This window comes from Salmo salar, chromosome 18 (genome assembly GCF_965601325.2).
Source record: "Salmo salar chromosome 18, fSalSal1, whole genome shotgun sequence".
Taxonomy (NCBI): domain Eukaryota; kingdom Metazoa; phylum Chordata; class Actinopteri; order Salmoniformes; family Salmonidae; genus Salmo; species Salmo salar.
Window position 1 is genome coordinate 89,585,378 of NC_138308.1, and position 22,283 is coordinate 89,607,660.

The following is a 22,283-nucleotide window of genomic DNA, read 5'->3' on the forward strand; positions in this document are numbered from 1 at the left end:
CATGAAACAAAGCAAAAACAGCGTCTGGACAAGAGAAACAAAACAACATCAATCACTGGGATGAAACTGAGGAAGTGACAGATATAGGGGAGACAATCAATAACGTGATGGAGACCAGGTGAGTCCAATGAAGCGCTGGTGCGAATAACGCTGGTGACAGCTGTGCGTAATGATGAGCAGCCTGGCGACCTCGAGCGCCAGAGAGGGGGAGCGGGAGCAGACGTGACATTAATAACAGTTGGTGGTTCATTGTATCCTCTGTGTCTCACCCATAGGCTGTAGTGATATAACTGGACACAACCCTAACCTGTGTTACGAATGGATTCCTATGATGAAGGTGGAGCCAGAAGAGGACAGCCCTCTGATTCTGCATCCTCTCTAGGATTCTTCGTCTGTTCCTGCCTTCTAGGCTGTTAGTCATGGCCACTGCGGCTCTCTTTGTGGTTATAGGCTGGGTATTTGTACAGCACTTGTAACCTAACATAGCAGGCGGAGCAAGACGCCCGAGGAAAACAGAAGTGAGGTTGAAAATACTGTATCCCGGAAAACTAGAAACATGTGCTTTAAAAATGCTGATGTAAAAATGGCTTGATAAACAGACACATCTACACACACACACACACACACACACACACACACTTTATTAAATATTGACTACAAATGAATTGCTCTGGTTTATGCCAAAAGACTAAAGAAAGGAAAAGACAACATTATAAATGATACTCAAGCAGAATTTATGAAGGGCCGGCACATAAAAATCCAACATTCTTTTAGTCTTGGAAAGTACGGACTATTCAGACGCAATTGGCTCAGATTATATTTTCTTTTCAGGCTTCTGTAAAGCCTTTGACACAATTGAACACGAATTTCTCATTCGGTCTCCAACTTTTTGGTGAAAATGTTATCGAAGTCATTCGCATGTTTTACGAAGATATAAATAGTTCTGTGATACTAAACCTTAATACATCCAAAATACGTGTACTACCCAATTCAGCCTTTTTTTAAATACATTTTGGTTGTGGAACTTCTATCTGTAGATATTCAGAATAATGCACATTTGTATGGCTTATTGATTTTTGACAGAGAAATCCAAATTCCCCAAAAGGCTGACGATACTACTTTTTGTTTTTAAAGACAAAGACCAGGTCGTCCATGCCCTTAATGACATCACTGCATTCTCTATTGGCTCTGGTTTAAAACTGAACGTTTCTGAAATCTTGTTTACATGAAGATAAAGAAATAGAAAACATTCCTCTAAAGTACTGTGTTAAATATTTAGGAATACATCTATCTAAAAATCACTTAGTCAGACAACATGTGAATGTATGTCCTAAAATTAAGAAAACCCAAGAATATATTTAATACTTGGCTACAAAGGGATCCATACTTTGGAGAGTGCTTCTGTCCAAGGTAGAGGGAATGTCTCGCTTTGTGTACCCCTCATTGTCTTTGTTTGTAAATCCCTCTACCTCTAAAGAGATCAAATCAAATCGCATTGTATTTGTGACATGCGCTGAATACAACAGGTGTAGACCTTACCGTGAAATGCTTACTTACAAGCCCTTAACTAACAATGCAGTTTTAAGAAAATTACATATTTAATACTTACTAAATAAACTAAAGTAAAAAAAGTAACACAATAAAATAACAATAACAAGGCTATATACAGGGAGTACTGGTACCGAGTCAATGTGCGGGGGTTCAGGTTAGTCGAGGTAATTGAGGGAATATGTACATGTAGGTAGAGGTAAATTGACTATGCATAGATAATAAACAGCGAGTAGCAGCAGTGTAAAAACAAAGGGGGTGGGGGGGTCAATGCAAATAATCCGCGTAGCCATTTGATGAATTGTTCACAGAACCAATTTACACGTAGAGGTAAAACATTTTTGAACATGTTTATTCCTGAAAAAAAAGCTTGGCTGATGCCTTACAAATACTGTATACCAAACAAATTTACAGAAGTGCACTTTAAGATTCTAAATAAGATACAGTATATCCATGTAAATCTATGTTGTCCAAATGTTTTGATATTGATGATATCTGTGTTTTCTGTGACAAAGAAAATCTTACGCTCTTGTCCTATGAACGTAAATCTGTGATAGAATTTTATCGGAAAACCTTTGCAGAGCAGATATTTAGCTTTTTGAACACTACCCATGTTTTTGACATGAAGGATTTAATATGTTACTATTGCAATTATAAGAAGACCATTGAAATTACTGTGAATTGTTTTATTCTTGTTGCCAAATACTTTATACACAAACAAAAATTCCAGAATTCTATACCAAAATTACAAATATTTGTGATTTACTTTAATCATGTGGTTAAGACTTTATCCATAGTTAATAACAAAAATAATAACATCTTCTTGAATCATTGAGAATTTTTCCTAAGTGAATTCAACTGCACTTTATTTGTTTAAATGTCTTTTTTTTAATGTATTTAAAGTATTTTCTTGTTTTTACCTGTGTTTTGTTTTGTTTTAGACATGTTTGATGTAGTGATGTAAATTGTTGATCGCTGATAATTTGTATAATGAATATTTGTGCATGATAGAAATAATTAATAAAATAAACATAAAATGTACAACAAAATAACAAACACACTTAAACACACTCACCATGTCTCTCAATGTGACAGCAGCAACGTTCCACCACGCGGGGGACCTGTTTATAGATGGGGTTGAGGCTGAGCTTGGTCTGGGTCCGCCCCCCTGCTCCGGCTGCAGTCTTCTTCAGCTCCAGCTCTGCAGGGTGGGACAGCTGCAGCGCCTCCAACAGGCGGGACTGGCTCTCTACAAGATCTGAGATGCAGTCCACTGATAGGCCACCCTGTAAAAGGGGAATTTGGGAAGAGAAACAAAAAAAAAGAGAGAGAGAAAGAAAGAAAGAAAGAGAGAGAGAGAGAGAGAGAGAGAGAGAGAGATGGAGAGAGACAGAGAGGGGAGAAAGAGAGAGTTTTAGCATTTCAAGTTAGATTATAGATTATAAGGGAGAGGGAATAGAGGGGATGAGAATGGATTGAGCAGGAGAGGAAAGAAATAAGATAGGGAGACAAGAGAGTGAGGGAGCAGAGAGGAGGGAGATGAGACACAGGAGGGAGGAAGAGATACAGGAAGGAGGAAGAGAGACAAGAAGGAGGAAGAGAGGAACATTTTAAGAGAGTTTATGGATATAAAGTAATGAGAGAAAGTGAAGGAGGGAAACGAGCGAGTTAACAAAGGAACGATAGAGACACATTGATCTATATAGTGCAAACTAATGCGCGGCATTTCTTCGGCGCGGCAGTCCTGGAGGAAGTGCACAGCCGCGCACGTGCGCAGTTTAGAGGGAACGTTGCTCATTCATTTATTAGTTCCTTTTGTTTCCTTTTTTTCTTGCCAATCCATCTTTCCCAGGAATATTTGTATTTTGTACAGGCTTCCTTCTTTTCACTCTGTCATTTAGGTTAGTATTATGGAGTAGCTATAATGTTATTGATCCCTACTTGTTTTTCTCCTATCACAGCCATTAAACTCTGTAACTGTTATAATGTCACCATAGTGAAATCCCTGAGCGGTTTCCTTCCTCTCCGGGCAGCTGAGTTAGGAAGGAAGCCTATACCTTTGTAGTGACTGGGTGTATTGATACACCATCCAAAGTGTATTAATAACTTCAAGTAATTATACTTTTTTTATCCATCTACCAATAGGTGCCCTTCTTTGCGAGACATTGGAAAACCTCCCTGGTCTTTGTGGTTGAATCTGTGTTTGAAATGCACTGCTCGATTGAGGGACCTTACAGATAATTGTATAATATAATAATATAATTTATTTCAGATAATACAATTTATGTAATTGGGGTACAGAGATGAGGTAGTCATAAAAAAATTATATTAAACACTAGTCCATGTTAAACACTAGTCCATGTTACACACTAGTCCATGTTAAACACTAGTCCATGTTAAACACTAGTCCATGTTAAACACTAGTCCATGTTACACACTAGTCCATGTTAAACACTAGTCCATGTTAAACACTAGTCCATGTTACACACTAGTCCATGTTAAACACTAATCCATGTTAAACACTAGTCCATGCTATTTGTGTGTGACTTGTGAAGCAAATTTGTACTCCTAAACTTATTTAGGTTTGCCATAGCAAAGGGGTTAAATACTAATTGAATCAAGACATTAGCTTTTAATTTTGAATTAATCCCCAAAAAAATTGGAAAACATAGTTCCACTTTGACATTATGGGGTATTGTGTGTAGGCAGTGACATAAACACTTAAATGTAATAAAACAAAATGTGGAAAACATAGTTCCACTTTGACATTATATATTAAAATGGTCCTGTTTTGAAAATCTTTGTTGACAAATGTTTGTTGGACTTCTGACAGCTCTTTCAAAAGCACAGAAGAGGTCAGCATATTTCAGTTCCAACGTTCTCATTGTGTGTCTGTGTGTGTCTGTCTGTGTCTGTGTCTCTGTGTCTGTGTCTCTGTGTGTGTGTCTCTGTGTGTGTGTGTGTGTTCATGTGTGCACAACACGTGCTCGCGTGTCTTTGTCTGTGCTCTCCAACTCACCCGTCTCTGCACTCTAGCCGTGTTATCCAGGAACCTGGGGGAGAGTGGCTTGCTGTGCAGCTCCAGTACTGACGAGGATGATGAAGATGAAGCTGTTGATCCACTGAAGGGTGATGAAGCCGTGCTGCAGAGGGGTTTGTTCCCGTCGCTAAGCTGGCGTTTTTCAGCCCGGAACATTAGGACGCTGGCCTCCAGATCCAGACAGTCTCTTCTGCTCTCCTTCAGAGAAAATCAAATCAGAACAAACTTTCAAACTCAAATCAAATCAATTGCAACACACTTTACAGTAAAACGAACTAAAGTAAAGTGGTAGTGTGATAATTTGACAATTACCCTTTTTATTCTTACCCAGAGTCAGATAAAATCATTGATACCATTTGTTTTGTCTCTGCGTCCAGTATGAAGGAAGTTGTAGGTAGTTTCGCGAGCCAGTATGCTAGCTGTTCCGGTAGACTTCCAGTCATTGAGCTAACATTAGCTAGCATTGGCTCGCGAAACTACATTCAACTTCCTTCATACTGGACTTTTGGTAAGTAGAAAAAGGGCTATCCCTTTAAAATGTTGTTCTAGAAGGAGCAGACCTGAGGTTTGGATGAAAACAGTTGAAAAAATACAAGAGCACCCCCAAAGGAGAGGTCAGTCATGAGTCAGACAGCTGTTCCAACTGTTCTGCCTGAGGCTATGGAACCCTGACCTGTTCACCGGACGTGCTACCTGTCCCAGACCTGCTGTTTTCAACTCTCTAGAGACAGCAGGAGCGGTAGAGATACTCTCAAAGATCGGCTATGAAAAGCCAACTGACATTTACTCCTGAGGTGCTGATCTGTTGCACCCTCGACAACTACTAAGATTATTATTATTTGACCATGCTGGTCATTTATGAACATTTGAACATCTAGGCCATGTGCTGTTATAATCTCCACCTGGCACAGCCAGAAGAGGACTGGCCACCCCTCAGAGCCTGGTTCCTCTCTAGGTTTCTTCCTAGGTTTTGGCCTTTCTAGGGAGTTTTTCCTAGCCACCGTGCTTCTACACCTGCATTGCTTGCTGTTTGGGGTTTTAGGCTGGGTTTCTGTACAGCACTTTGAGACATCAGCTGATGTAAGAAGGGCTATATAAATACATTTGATTTGATTTGATGCTTCTGTCTTTTCTAGCGGGAGTTGAATTTTTTTTTTTACTTTCTTTTGGATACTTAGTTGTTCACCTGGATCTAGACCCACTGCTGAGTTTTTACTGTATTTTTTCACACTTTACAGTAAATCAATCTAACGTAGAAAACAACCAACCTTCAGAGCATCCTGGCGCTGCTTGTACGCCCGGTCGTTGGCTATCGCCTGGGAGAGGGTTATACCAAACGCCTTGGCGGCTGTCTCTGTGGGAGAGGTGAAGGGAGGGAGAGAAGGGATAGAGGGGAGGAGGGAAGGGATAGATGGAAGGAAAAACGAGGGTTGGAGGGCGGAAGGAGAAGGGAAAGAGGGAGAGAGGGAGGGATGGAGAAAGAGAGAGGAAGGGAGGGATAGAGGGAAGGGAAAAATAGGTATGGATGGAGGAAAAGAGAGAGGGATAGATGGGGAAGGAGAGAGAGAGAGAGAGAGAGAGAGAGAGAGAGAGAGAGAAAAAAAACAATCTTACATTAGGGATACTTATTTTTAACAAGTTGTAATTCCCTTCCTCCCTGAGACTATCAACATTCCTCTCCTTCCCTCCACCCATTCTAATCCCATCTCATCTCCACTACTCACAAACAGGAAGGTGTTTCATCTATCTTCCCCTGTGTTTTGAGGGTTAAATAGCCATACATACAACAGCAACATTACTATGGTGGGAACCATATATTCTACCCATGGGGATTGGGGCCCAGTAATGGCCTATGTCAGTGGTTTCCCACAGGTTGATCGCCTAACAGTAGCTCGGCAGACCACCTATAAGTAGCTTGCGAAACAATTCTGAAAGTACATGGAATTTTCACGTGTTTAACTGCTAACTGTCATAAACAAATCCCACAGGTATCAGCCGCTATTGGCTTAAAATGCCAAACCCTAACATAATATTAGCCAATTAATCTCCAGAAATATTTCCCCTGTCTGTCTGTGTGTAGCCAATTGATGTGATAACCATCTTGTGGGTTGACAGAAATACATTCCCCAAAAACCTTCTAAATGAAATGTTAACTGCAAAGTAGGCTTACCTGGCAGAAGTATATCATGAGTATACAGTGTCTTCAGAATGTTTTCATAGCCCTTTACTTTTTTCACATTTTGTTACGTTACAGTTTTATTCTAAAATGTATTAAATAAATTAAAATCCTCATCAATCTACACACAATACCCCATAATGACAAAGGCGAAAACAGGTTTTTAGAAATGTTTGCAAATGTATTAAAATTACCTTATTTACATAAGTATTCAGACCCTTTGCTATGAGACTCGAAATTTACCTGAGGTGCATCTTGTTTCCATTGATCATCTTTTGGAGTCTACCTGTGGTAAATTCAATTGATTGGACATGATGTGGAAAGACACACACCTGTCTATATAAGGTCCCACAGTTGATAGTGCATGTCAGAACAAACACCAAGCCATGAGGTCAAAGGAATTGTCCTTAGAGCTCCGAGACAGGATTGTGTCGAGACACAGATCTGGGGAAGGGTACCAAAAAATGTCTGCAGCATTGAAGGTCCCCAAGAACACAGTGGCCTCCATCATTCTTAAATGGAAGAAGTTGGGAACCACCAAGACTCTTCCTAGAGCTGGACACCCGGCCAAACTGAGCAATCGGGGGAGAAGGGCCTTGGTCAGGGAGGTGACCAAGAACCTGATGGTCACTCTGACAGAGCTCTAGAGTTCCTCTGTGGAGATGGGAGAACCTTCCAGAAGTACATCCATCTCTGCAGTACTCCACCAATCAGTTTTTTTTTGGTAGAGTGGCCAGACGGAAGCCACTCCTTAGTAAAAGGCACAAGACAGCCCACTTGGAGTTTGCCAAAAGGCACCTCTAGATTCTTTGGTCTGATGGAATCAAGATTGAACTCTTTGGCCTGAATGCCTAGCATGACGTCTGGAGGTAACCTGCCACCATCCCTACAGTGAAGCATGGTGGTGGCGGCATCATGCTGGGGGATGTTTTTCCGCAGCAGGGATTGGGAGACTAGTCAGGATCGAGGCAAAAATGAACGGAGCAAAGTACAGAGAAATCCTTGATGAAAACCTGCTCCAGAGCACTCAGGACCTTAGACTGGGGCGAAAATTCACCTTCCAACAGGACAATGACCCTAAGCACACAGCCAAGAGGATGCAGGAGTGGCTTCGGGACAAGTCTCTGAATGTCCTTGAGTGGCCCAGCCAGAACCCGGACTTGAACTCAATCGAACATCTCTGGAGAGACCTGAAAATAGCTGTTCAGCAACGCTCCCCATCCAACCTGACAGAGCTTGAGAGGATCTGCAGAGAAAAATGGGCGAAACTCCCCAAATACAGGGTTGCCAAGCTTGTAGCGTCATACCCAATAAGACTCGAGGCTGTAATCGCTGCCTACGGTGCTTCAACAAAGTACTGAGTAAAGGGTCTTAATACTTATGTAAATGTAATATTTCTATTTTTCTTTTTTATATAAATTAACCAAAAATTCGAAAGAGCTGTTTTTGCTATGTCATTACAGGATATTGTGTGTAGATTGATGAAGTCAAGGGGTCTGAATACTTTCCGAAGGCACTGTATCATTTGTATCTATTAGTTGTTATTTACCAACCTTGCCGTGAAATTATCAGCAGCCATTAAAACCTGTTAGGGCTAGGGGGCAGTATTTGCACGGCTGGATAAAAAAAATGTACCCGATTTAATCTGGTTACTAATCCTACCCAGTAACTAGAATATGCATATACTTATTATATATGGATAGAAAACACTCTAAAGTTTCTAAAACTGTTTGAATGGTGTCTGTGAGTATAACAGAACTCATTTGGCAGGCAAAACCCTGAGACATTTTCTGACAGGAAGTGGATACCTGATGTGTTGTATTACCTTTAAACCTATGCCATTGAAAAACACAGGGGCTGAGGAATATTTTGGCACTTCCTATTGCTTCCACTAGATGTCACCAGCCTTTACAAAGTGTTTTGAGTCTTCTGGAGGGAGATCTGACCGAACAAGAGCCATGGAACGATGATGGCCCATTAGACACCTGGCGCGCGAGTTCATGTTGGGTACCCTCGTTCCAATACGTTATAAAAGAGTATGCATTCGTCCACCTTGAATATTATTCATGTTCTGGTTAAAAAAGGCCCTAATGATTTATGCTATACAACGTTTGACATGTTTGAACGAACGTTAATATATTTTTTTCCCCTCGTTCATGACGAGAAGTCCGGCTGGCTTAGATCATGTGCTAACAAGACGGAGATTTTTGGACATAAATGATGAGCTTTTTTGAACAAAACTACATTCGTTATGGACCTGTGATACCTGGAAGTGACATCTGATGAAGAGAATCAAAGGTAATGGATTATTTACATAGTATTTTCGATTTTAGATCTCCCCAACATGACGACTAGTCTGTATCGCAACGCGTATTTTTCTGGGCGCAGTGCTCAGATTATTGCAAAGTGTGATTTCCCAGTAAGGTTATTTTTAAATCTGGCAAGTTGATTGTGTTCAAGAGATGTAAATCTATAATTCTTTAAATGACAATATAATATTTTACCAATGTTTTCTAATTTTAATTATTTAATTTGTGACGCTGACTTGACTGCCGGTTATTGGAGGGAAACGATTTCCTCAACATCAATGCCATAGTAAAACGCTGTTTTTGGATATAAATATGAACTTGATAGAACTAAAAATGCATGCATTGTCTAACATAATGTCCTAGGAGTGTCATCTGATGGAGATTGTAAAAGGTTAGTGCATCATTTTAGCTGGTTTTATGGTTTTGGTGACCCTGTCTTTGAATTGACAAAACATTACACACAACTCTTGTAAATGTACTGTCCTAACATACTCTAAATTTATGCTTTCGCCGTAAAACCTTTTTGAAATCGTAAAACGTGGTTAGATTAAGGAGATGTTTATCTTTCAAAGGGTGTAAAATAGTTGTATGTTTGAAAAATTTGAATTTTGACATTTATTTGGATTCAAATTTGCCGCTCTTGAAATGCACCTGCTGTTGATGGAGTGCACCACGGGGGGGACGCTAGCGTCCCACCTAGCCCATAGAGGTTAAATGGCACATACCTCACTAGCTAGATGCGCAATGAAAGGGCCAGATGCTCATTTAAAGGGCAATTGCACTCAAAAATCTAAATGTGTAACCCCCCCCCCCCCCCACACACACACAAATTTTGGAACAGATTATCACAAAGTTTATAGGGCCCCCCTTAGACTGGTTTATTAACCGTTATTTTACCAGGTATATTGACAGAAAACAGGGTACAGAACTTTTTCTTGTACAGTAAGGACCTGGGGAAGGAGTTACATGGGAGTAGAGAAGAATGTGCCTATTCAAAAGCTCAAATAAAATATGTAGCTCGTGACGTTTTATTTTTTGAAAATAGCTCTCATGCTAGAAAAAGTTGGAGACCACTGCCCTACGTATTACACTTTGACCCCATCCATAAACAACCCCTTCCCCTAAATACCCTCCTTAAATTCAGTTTAAACTAACAGATCTGAGGAACATTGATATCTGTTGGATATTCCTGTGTTTTCCCTCACCATTGGTGACAGAGCCATGTATTTAGAGAGGTGGGACATTGAGGGTTCTACATTATGATGCATTAATTAACATGACATTACATGGCATTAATTAACATTCTATGGCAGCCATGTTAACTCACCATTAACATTACAATAACCAATACCATGGAACTGAATGTTAAGAAATAGAACAATATTCTAAATTCTAAAAGTTGGTCACTCTCTCTATGTACATGGTTCTGGTGACATATAGTATTTTTGTGTCAATAAACCACAACAGTAAAATGCCATTATTTTAATGTCACGGTATATAGTATGTCATCGCTAGTGGCATATACATACAAGCGTTAAATGTCACTATTTTTACACATTTGAATGGGATCATGTTGCTGTGTGAGTTCTGGCCTGGCATTGTAATCTGGCCTAATTGTCCCTAGGTCGTAAAGAGTGACGGGGAGAGGAGGTTACAAGTGGATTAGGATACATCCTATTAGTCAAACAAGCATGGCTGTCCCAAATGGCACCCTATTTCCTATATAGTGCACTACATTTGACCAGCGCCATATTGGCAATGTGCAAAAGTAGTGCGGTGAATAGGGTGCCATTTGAGATGTATCCTACAGTCACAGCTAGAAGACAGACAGCAAGGCAACTCAACCGTAAACACAGTATAACAGGTGTCACTGTGCTTGCTTAATTAACAGTATAGCTTATTTCCCTGTCCCTGTCCCTGTCCCAGTCCCAGTCCCAGTCCCTCACTGGGCTCCAACCAGGGATCCTCTACCTCGCAAACACACATGACCGCCCGCTTGACAAACATCTTAGCCAATTATGCTACATAAGGAGACGTGAACATAGATGTTTCAAGCTGGGGAGTGAGGTTTCGAATCCAACGATATACCTTTACAATAACAGAACTGTAGCTCTATGGTAACACCCCCACCTGCCACCATACTTAGGCCTATACTCCTCCAGTCTCCTTTGTCTACATATCCCCCATTAAGCAGCCCTAATGTTTTTAGATAAGACATCATAATGTCTTGGAGCAAGTGTTGACTTGCTTAAACCTGCCCTCTGCTTTCTGACAAACCAGAAGTGTTTAGTTAGACAATAAGAAGAACCTGCCAGCCCTACCTGTGTTGACTGTTCTCTGTAAAGTCTTTATATCTAACCATAAGGCCTGTGGTTGTTCTACTGATTCTAAAGTGCTGACTCCTTGTTAAAACTTCACTAGGGTAGGGGGCAGCATTCGGAATTTTGGATGAAAAGCGTGCCCAAATTAAACTGCCTGCTACTCAGGCCCAGAAGCTAGGATATGTATATAATTGGTAGTTTCGGATAGAAAACACTCTACAGTTTCCAAAACAGTTAAAATAATGTCTGTGAGTATAACAGAACTGATATGGCAGGGGAAAACCTGAGGAAAATCCATCCAGAAAGTACTATTATTTTGAAAGGCTGTTTTTCCATTGAAAGCCTATCCACCATACAAAGACTTAGGACCAAGTTCACAATCTCTATGGCTTCTTCTACATGTGACCAGTATTTAGGCATTGTTTCAGGCTTTTACTCTGAAAAATGAGGGCGATACAGTACTTTCAATGAGTGGACAGTGGAAATTTCCAGACATGAAGCCAGCGTGTGAACGGGAGCACGCCTTTCTTGTTTCTCCTTTTCTATTGACGAAGCTTTTGTCCGGTTGAAATATTACTGATTATTTATGACAAAAACAACCTGAGGATGGATTTTAAACATCGTTTGACATGTTTCTACGAACGTTTATTGTACTTTTTTGACTTTTCGTCTGGGTGTTGAGAGCGCGCTTTGTGCCTTTGGATTGCTGAACTAAACGCACTAACAAAACGGAGGTTTTTGGACATAAAGAGGGACATTATCAAACAAAACGAACATTTATTGTGTAACATGGAGTCCTGGGAGTGCCACCAGATGAAGATCATCAAAGGTTAGTAATTAATTTAATTGCTATTTCTGACTTGTGAGTCCTCTCCTTGGCTGTGAAATGTGTGTATGGTTTCTTGTGGCTAGGTGCTGTCCTAACATAATCGCATGGTGTGCTTTCACCGTAAAGCCTTTTTGAAATCGGACACTGTTGTTGGATTAACAAGAAGTTTATCTTTAAAATGGTGTATAATACTTGTATGTTTGAGGAATTGTAATTATGGGATTTCTGTTGTTTGAATTTGGCGCCCTGCAATTTCACTGGCTGTTGTCGAGGTGGGATACCAGAGAGGTTTTAAGGGGCTGACATTTGGCTATTTACATAATTACGTAAATAACACACAAACACACAAACAGTTCAGACATGGCAGACTGTGCCCAGAAGTAAAGCTCTACATCTCTCTCTCTCTCTCTCTCTCTCCTCTTCGTCTCTCTCTCTCTGTCTCTCTATCTATCTCTCGCTATCATATCACCCATCTCATCCTTTACTTGAAGCCGGTCCAAAGGTGCAGTACACGAAAGCCATGGACAGGTGTGGGTAGGTACATCAAAGGTACCAGATGGGTTGGCACACAACTAGCTAAATCCTCTTGTCAGGTGCCACTGTTTGGCTGAGGGCCAGTGGCTAGCTACAGTAGCTGACAGGCTAACTGGTTAACAAGCTAACTGGCTAATTAGCCAGCATGTGGCTTGTTGACTAGCGGGCTAGGTGGCTAACTGTCTAATAAGCTAGCTTGCTAACTGGCTAATAGCTAGTAGCTGTCCTCATTTGAATTACAGGACCATAAGCTAGCTCTGTAGGCCTATGGTAACTGAGAGTTGGCTGTGCAACAGTAGCTACATTCTGGACCCCCCTGCAGAGTTTGACAGATAAACGGATGTATACACACAAAGCAGATGTGTGTTTCCCTGTTATGATAAACGACAGCTTTTACGAGAAACTATTACTAGAATACTACAGTTTCATTCCTGGAACTCTGCAGCAGGGGAATATAGGTCTCTGCGGCGCTATGACTGAGCTTTACATCGTGTCCAGTCCTTTATAAAGGGACGGTCTATAAATGACAACATATCTTCATGCGATGGAAACCATGAATGACTTCGCTAACAATACGATAGCTAGTTCAACTTAGGCCAGCAATGAGACAAAATGAATCAAATTAGAAGCTGAGGTGGAAAACAAACAAAATAACATGATTACTGTGATGTTCAGTGGCTATTTTAGCATGTAATTCTTGGTGGGGCAAACAAAAACATGTGGGATGCACGCCAGCAAAGCAACAACACACCACTAAACAATACATGAATTACACTATAACGGTGACAAGTGGTGCCCACACACTGTTAGGGCCTACATAAAGCCGTCCCAACAGCAGATTACTTCACACGGCAAGCTCTAACCTTAGAATTGGGGATGACGTACTGTCCCATTAGTGACAGAAAACTGAGCCAATCATGATAGAAAACAGGTCCAACGCTTTGTATTTTCTGCTGGCTATCCCCACCCCCACAGAAAGCACTGAGGTAGGCAGAAACACCTGAATTTTGGAGCTGCCTTAATCAAGAAAGAAAAAAGAGACCATGTTTGAATGCGGCTTTATTAACTCAATTACATAATTTTTTTTTTTACATTGTTTGCAAACTGATATGTGACACGTATTAATGCCCCACCTGTCCTGAATGACAGTGGCAACCACTGGTGATGTTCATGTTAAATGTGTTTGTGCCCCTCTAAGAGTCAGTGTTGGGGAGGCTACTCTGAAAATATAATTTACCAAGCTACCAATTACTTCACACGGGAATAAGTTAAACTACACTAAAGCTGCCCTTAAGAGACATTTAGTTTACTTAAAACTTTTTTGGGATAGGGGGCGGTATTTTGACGTCTGGATGAAAAGCATGCCCAAAGTAAACTGCCTGCTACTCAGGCCCAGAAGCTAGGATATGCATAGAAAACACTCCAAAGTTTCTAAAACTATTAAAATAATGTATGTGAGTATAACAGAACTGAAATGGCAGGCGAAACCCCGAGGACAAACCATCCCAAACATTTTTTTTATCATACCACTGATTTCAATGGCTGGCACTTTATAATATGGCGAAATCGTGCCCGATTGCAGTTCCTAGGGCTTCCACTAGATGTCAACAGTCTTTAGAAAGATTTTAAGGCTGGTTTTTGGAAAAATGACCCAGAAATTGTAGTTTTTCTAGGTGGCTCCCATTTTGGCTGTAGTGTTTCCAAGCGCGTGAATGAGAGTGCGTTCTCCGGTGAAGACAATAACGATTCTCCGTCTTAAATTTTATAATTTATTTGTGTATTAGGGTACCTAAGGTTTGATTATAAACGTTGATTGACTTGTTTGGATAAGTTTATTGGTAACGTTTGGGATTCATTTTGTATGCATTTTGAAGGAGGGAAACCAAGTCGATTATTGACTGTCCTTACAGGACATTCTGTCCCCACCCGTCCCCAACCTGTTAGGCTTGCAGAAAATTATGAAACATGTTGCAGAATATGATAAACAATGTATGTGTACAGTGGAACAATACAGCTCTCCTAAAGCAGGGTGGGGTTCTCGACTGATGTGTGTATAAAAGATAGACTCTGAACTTGAGAGGGCAGAGCGCTCTCTGAATAAATAACTGATCATTTGTATGCTGGGACTCTGTTTCTTAAAACTTAGAGCCTTACAACCTCTAGGATACAGATGGAGTCATAAAATTGTTCAGTTAGAACATTGGGATAGAAATTCTCGTGACAATAAAGAAGGACATTATCGAACAAAAGGACCATTTGTAATGTAACTGGGACCTTTTGGAGTGCCAACAGAAGAAGATCTTCAAAGGTAAGGCATATATTATATCGCTATTTCTGACTTTCGTGTCGCAACTCCCTGGTTGAAAATGATTTGTTATGCATTTGTGTGCTGGGCGCTGTCCTCGGATAATTGCATGGTCTGCTTTTGCCGTAAAGCCTTTTTGAAATCTGACACGGCAGGCGATTAACAACAAGTTAAGCTTTATTTTGATGTATTGCACTTGTGATTTCATGAAAGTTTAATATTTATAGTAATTTAATTTGAATTTGGCGCTCTGCAATTTCACCGGAAGTTTTCGAAATGGGACGCTAGCGTCCCACTGATCCGCAAGAAGTTTAACTAAAGTTACTTTGAAAAAAGTAGTTCACTACATCCAAACTACTTCATGAAAAATGATCATATCTAAATCAGAAATCTCATAGACTACCAATTGCAAAACAGATAACTTTGGAGTCAAACAGCATAAACCCCAAAACGATGTTTCAAGTTAGAATTAGGCAGGTCTGACATTGAAAAAGAAAGACAGTTCTTGCCTACTTCGCCCATATTTTATTTTTTCTAAATAAGTTGTGTGTAGTTCCAGTAGTTAGCTACACTGCTACATGGCAAAAAAAAGTAGTTAACTAAATTCAAATCTTGGTAGTGTTTTTAGTAGTTAAAATACCACCAAGCTTCTGCAAAATGTAGTTAAATTACTAGTTGAACTATATGTAGTTCTCTACTCTCCAACACTGCTAAGAGCAGTGGCGGTTCTAGCTTCTATGGCTCCCTGGGCGAACGCCCCCCTTCAGGGCACTCCCCCCCCAAAAAGCACCATTCTGCACTAACTGTAATTTTTATTCAGACATTTTTAAACAACACAAATAAATAATCATAACATTTAAAACTTTATGAATATATATACAAAAATAAGACTCATAACTATAAAAAAATAAGTAACAAAGACAAATAGAAACAAATTGTAGTATATAAATACAAATAAAAAAGAGAATTGAATTATTACACTATTACCCTATTGCTAACAAAAAACACACAAATAAAACTAAATTGCACAAATCCTATATCGCACAAATAAACAAATAGAATAACACACATACAAAGAAGAGAACCTGATTATTACACTATTGCACTTCAAACAAGAAACAAACTAAATTGCTCAACTAACTGCATTACTAACTGCATTACTACTGTACAAAGTTAGAGGTGCGCTATTTGATAGATTCTCCCGCTCCCTACCTCTGTCTTCCAGTGGGGAGACCTGAGGTCAACCTACCCCCGTCCCCCTTCCTCTGTCTTCCAGTGGGGAGACCTGAGGTCAACATACCCCCCTCCCCATCTTGTACTTCTGAGTGGGAGACCTTCCCAGGCAGTAGCCTGCCTAGCTCACAAACTAGAAACAGGGCGCCCACTCCGACAAGGTTAATTGACCCACAGTCCCACACGGTGATATGATATCATTGACATGATGTGCAAATGAGTGATAGAAAAACGATCACGCAAATGTACCATTCTGAATATTTTTTTGTTTATTATTATTTTTTGTTTCGTGCGCCCCATGCCACCCCCAGCAAGATGCCGCCGTAGGCGGCTGCCCATGTCGCCTATGCCTAAGTCCGCCACAGGCTAAGAGCGCACAATAGTTATGGGCTAAGGGCGGAGGTAATCAAAGTGAGAAACAGAAAGCAATGTAAGAGTATGTGACAGAATGCAAATAAATGAACCCAGGGGTCACATATTCCTTACACTGGATTCACCTCATATTACTAAGAAACAGCTACACCCCAATAGCGGTGTCCTCAACCTGCTCTCCACGCTGTATCGCTACCCTCCTCTCCACGCTGTATCACTACCCTCCTCTCCACGCTGTATCGCTACCCTCCTCTCCACGCTGTATCGCTACCCTCCTCTCCACGCTGTATCGCTACCCTCCTCTCCACGCTGTATCGCTACCGTCCTCTCCACGCTGTATCGCAACCGTCCTCTCCACGCTGTATCGCAACCGTCCTCTCCACGCTGTATCGCAACCGTCCTCTCCACACTGTATCACTACCCTCCTCTCCTTGCTGTATCACTACCCTCCTCTCCACGCTGTATCGCTACCCTCCTCTTCTTGCTGTATCACTACCCTCCTCTCCACGCTGTATCACTACCCTCCTCTCCACGCTGTATCGCTACCCTCCTCTTCACGCTGTATCACTACCCTCCTCTTCTTGCTCTATCACTACCCTCCTCTCCACACTGTATCACTACCCTCCTCTCCTTGCTGTATCACTACCCTCCTCTCCTTGCTGTATCACTACCCTCCTCTCCACGCTGTATCGCTACCCTCCTCTCCACGCTGTATCGCTACCCTCCTCTTCTTGCTGTATCACTACCCTCCTCTCCACGCTGTATCGCTACCCTCCTCTTCTTGCTGTATCACTACCCTCCTCTCCACGCTGTATCACTACCCTCCTCTTCACACTGTATCACTACCCTCCTCTCCTTGCTGTATCACTACCCTCCTCTCCTTGCTGTATCACTACCCTCCACTTCTTGCTGTATCGCTACCCTCCTCTCCACGCTGTATCACTACACTCCTCTCCACACTGTATCACTACCCTCCTCTTCACACTGTATCACTACCCTCATCTCTACACTGTATCGCTACCAGCAGGCACCAAATACAGTTAGCATGAATAAACGAGAGAAAGAACACTGCAGATGTAGGATCTTAATTTGACCTGTACATGTCACAGCTAAATAATCCTGCAGCAACAGGATTTGAACATTTAGTCCATTATAAACATACATGCTTCTCTAGGTACATTAACAGACTGGCTAGCTGGGCCCTAACAACAGACAGGCTTCTCTAGGTACACCAAAAGGTTGGCCACTGTCCTTGCCTGTCCTGGGTAGCTAGCCTAGGCAGATTGGCTGGCCACTGTTCTGGTGTAAGAAAGACAACATGTTGGCCATTCTCTGTTTAATCAACAGGCTAGTCATTGCCCTGGCCTAGATAGCAAACTTAATCAACAGGTGGGTTGGCTAACCCCAACTCAAGGTAAAACAACACAACAGGCTGGCCCTAGCCCTGACCTGTTCTGTGTAGCTAGCTGACAGATTGGCTGACTACTGCTTTGGTGTAAGCCTAATACAACACACTGTCTAGCTGGACCTGTTCTGTCCTAGCTAGCCTAATTAATCCTACCCATGTTTATGAGAGTGTGTCAGTGTGCATGCACTCTGGAGGCAGTGTTTACAAATGTCTACTACAGACAAACCATTGCAACAGTGGATCATCTACACTATAAAGAGCCCCTTGCCTCTTGTGGTTGAGATCGAGCTCACTATCGTCAACACAGCAATTTCACATCAGTCAATTACTAGCCAATGAATAAAGGATGAGTATTGGAGCTACTGTGCGACAACAGTGGCTGATCATTTGACAGGTCACACACACTGTGTGACTAATTGGACAAAACATTAGGAACACCTGCTCTTTCCATGACATCGACTGACCAGGTGAATCCAGGTGAAAGCTATGAACCCTTATTGATGTCACCTGTTAAATCAACTTCAGTCAGTGTAGATGAAGGGGAGGAGACAGGTTATAGAAGGATTTTTCTAAGCCTTGAGACAATTGAGACGTGTATCATTCAGATTGTGAATGGACAAGACAAAAGATTGAAGTGCCTTTGAACAGGGTATGGTAGTAGGTGCCAGATGCACCGGTTTGTATCAAGAACTGCAACGCTGCTGGGTTTTTCACGCTAAACAGTTTCCCGTGTGTATCAAGAATGGTCCACCACCCAAAGGACATCCAGTCAACTTAACACAACTGTGGGAAGCATTGTAGTCAACATGGACCAGCATTCCTGTGGAACGCTTTCCACCTTGTAGAGTCCAAGCTCTGACGAATTGAGGCTCAGGGCAAAAAGGGGGATGGGGGTTGCAGTTTACAGTTTTTGTTCAATTGCTAACAAGCATCGGTCAATACTGAAGCCCCTTTTTCAAACTCTTCACAGTCTGCATTACCAACATGCATCTTGGCCAAACAGCTAATCTCACCTCCAAAACTCACTCAAACCACCAAAACTCTTCAGTCTGCATTACCAACATGCATCTTGGCCAAACAGCTAATCTCACCTCCAAAACTCACTCAAACCACCAAAACTCTTCAGTCTGCATTACCAACATGCATCTTGGCCAAACAGCTAATCTCACCTCCAAAACTCACTCAAACCACCAAAACTCTTCACACATGTCTCAAAATAAGCTCGTTGGACCATAACACCGGCAACAGTTCTCACTCAGAAAGCAGACGCTGTCACTCATAACACTGAGCTAAAAAACACTAACATGGAGCATTACATACATTATGAACTTTTCTCTTTGAAGTTTGAATGATTTTTCTCATAAATCAGTATTTCATTATAGAATAAGAATAACACCTTTCCACTATTGACTGTACTAAAGTATATGGAACAAGAATTAATCAGAAATAGAGAAATTTGCTTCAATAGCTTATATTTTTTCTACATCTTTGCATATAGTTATTTACTTGTGAAAAAGAAAAAGTTGAAACAAAAAACAAATTCCTGAAATTCCAGGACTGCAACAAACAAACATCAACATGTCTAATCACTCATACTGTACAGTACTGTGAGGGTTCTAGTTCTCATCAACATGTATAGTATAATCACTCATACTGTACAGTACTGTGAGGGTTCTCATCAACATGTATAGTATAATCACTCATACTGTACAGTACTGTGAGGGTTCTAGTTCTCATCAACATGTATAATCACTCATACTGTACAGTACTGTGAGGGTTCTAGTTCTCATCAACATGTATAATCACTCATACTGTACAGTACTGTGAGGTTTCTCATCAACATGTATAGTATAATCACTCATACTGTACAGTACTGTGAGGGTTCTCATCAACATGTATAGTATAATCACTCATACTGTACAGTACTGTGAGGGTTCTAGTTCTCATCAACATGTATAATCACTCATACTGTACAGTACTGTGAGGGTTCTCATCAACATGTCTAATCACTCATACTGTACAGTACTGTGAGGGTTCTCATCAACATGTATAGTATAATCGCTCATACTGTACAGTACTGTGAGGGTTCTCATCAACATGTATAGTATAATCACTCATACTGTACAGTACTGTGAGGGTTCTAGTTCTCATCAACATGTATAATCACTCATACTGTACAGTACTGTGAGGGTTCTCATCAACATGTCTAATCACTCATACTGTACAGTACTGTGAGGGTTCTCATCAACATGTATAGTATAATCACTCATACTGTACAGTACTGTGAGGGTTCTCATCAACATGTATAGTATAACACTCATACTGTACAGTACTGTGAGGGTTCTAGTTCTCATCAACATGTCTAGTATAATCACTCATACTGTACAGTACTGTGAAGGTTCTAGTTCTCATCAACATGTATAATCACTCATACTGTACAGTACTGTGAGGATTCTCATCAACATGTCTAATCACTCATACTGTACAGTACTGTGAGGATTCTAGTTCTCATCAACATGTCTAGTATAATCACTCATACTGTACAGTACTGTGAGGGTTCTAGTTCTCATCAACATGTATAGTATAATCACTCATACTGTACAGTACTGTGAGGGTTCTAGTTCTCATCAACATGTATAGTATAATCACTCATACTGTACAGTACTGTGAGGGTTCTAGTTCTCATCAACATGTCTAGTATAATCACTCATACTGTACAGTACTGTGAGGGTTCTAGTTCTCATCAACATGTAAAATCACTCATACTGTACAGTACTGTGAGGGTTCTAGTTCTCATCAACATGTATAGTATAATCACTCATACTGTACAGTACTGTGAGGGTTCTAGTTCTCATCAACATGTATAATCACTCATACTGTACAGTACTGTGAGGGTTCTAGTTCTCATCAACATGTATAATCACTCATACTGTACAGTACTGTGAGGGTTCTAGTTCTCATCAACATGTATAATCACTCATACTGTACAGTACTGTGAGGGTTCTAGTTCTCATCAACATGTATAATCACTCATACTGTACAGTACTGTGAGGGTTCTAGTTCTCATCAACATGTATAGTATAATCACTCATACTGTACAGTACTGTGAGGGTTCTAGTTCTCATCAACATGTATAGTATAATCACTCATACTGTACAGTACTGTGAGGGTTCTAGTTCTCATCAACATGTAAAATCACTCATACTGTACAGTACTGTGAGGGTTCTAGTTCTCATCAACATGTATAATCACTCATACTGTACAGTACTGTGAGGGTTCTCATCAACATGTCTAGTATAATCACTCATACTGTACAGTACTGTGAGGGTTCTAGTTCTCATCAACATGTATAATCACTCATACAGTACAGTACTGTGAGGGTTCTAGTTCTCATCAACATGTATAATCACTCATACTGTACAGTACTGTGAGGGTTCTAGTTCTCATCAACATGTCTAGTATAATCACTCATACTGTACAGTACTGTGAGGGTTCTCATCAACATGTCTAGTATAATCACTCATACTGTACGGTACTGTGAGGGTTCTAGTTCTCATCAACATGTATAATCACTCATACAGTACAGTACTGTGAGGGTTCTAGTTCTCATCAACATGTATAATCACTCATACTGTACAGTACTGTGAGGGTTCTAGTTCTCATCAACATGTATAGTATAATCACTCATACTGTACTGTGAGGGTTCTAGTTCTCATCAACATGTATAGTATAATCACTCATACTGTACAGTACTGTGAGGGTTCTAGTTCTCATCAACATGTCTAGTATAATCACTCATACTGTACAGTACTGTGAGGGTTCTAGTTCTCATCAACATGTCTAGTATAATCACTCATACTGTACAGTACTGTGAGGGTTCTAGTTCTCATCAACATGTATAGTATAATCACTCATACTGTACAGTACTGTGAGGGTTCTAGTTCTCATCAACATGTATAATCACTCATACTGTACAGTACTGTGAGGGTTCTAGTTCTCATCAACATGTATAATCACTCATACTGTACAGTACTGTGAGGGTTCTAGTTCTCATCAACATGTATAATCACTCATACTGTACAGTACTGTGAGGGTTCTAGTTCTCATCAACATGTATAATCACTCATACTGTACAGTACTGTGAGGGTTCTAGTTCTCATCAACATGTATAATCACTCATACTGTACAGTACTGTGAGGGTTCTAGTT

General features: G+C 40.8%; 1 protein-coding gene across 3 annotated transcripts in view; it reads right to left on the reverse strand.

Annotated features, from left to right (window-relative positions):
- LOC106577881 (rho GTPase-activating protein 6) overlaps positions 1–22,283 on the reverse strand; it is a 134,595-nt gene that overhangs the window by 21,947 nt on the left and 90,365 nt on the right. For all 3 annotated transcript variants that reach the window (XM_045701570.2, XM_045701569.2, XM_014156301.3), the window contains exons 4-6: positions 5,857–5,942; positions 4,568–4,786; positions 2,624–2,834 (exon numbers count right to left, since the gene is read on the reverse strand). In XM_045701570.2, the coding sequence (XP_045557526.1) occupies positions 2,624–2,834; positions 4,568–4,786; positions 5,857–5,942 (516 nt within the window). The remainder of the gene's footprint in view (positions 1–2,623; positions 2,835–4,567; positions 4,787–5,856; positions 5,943–22,283) is intronic.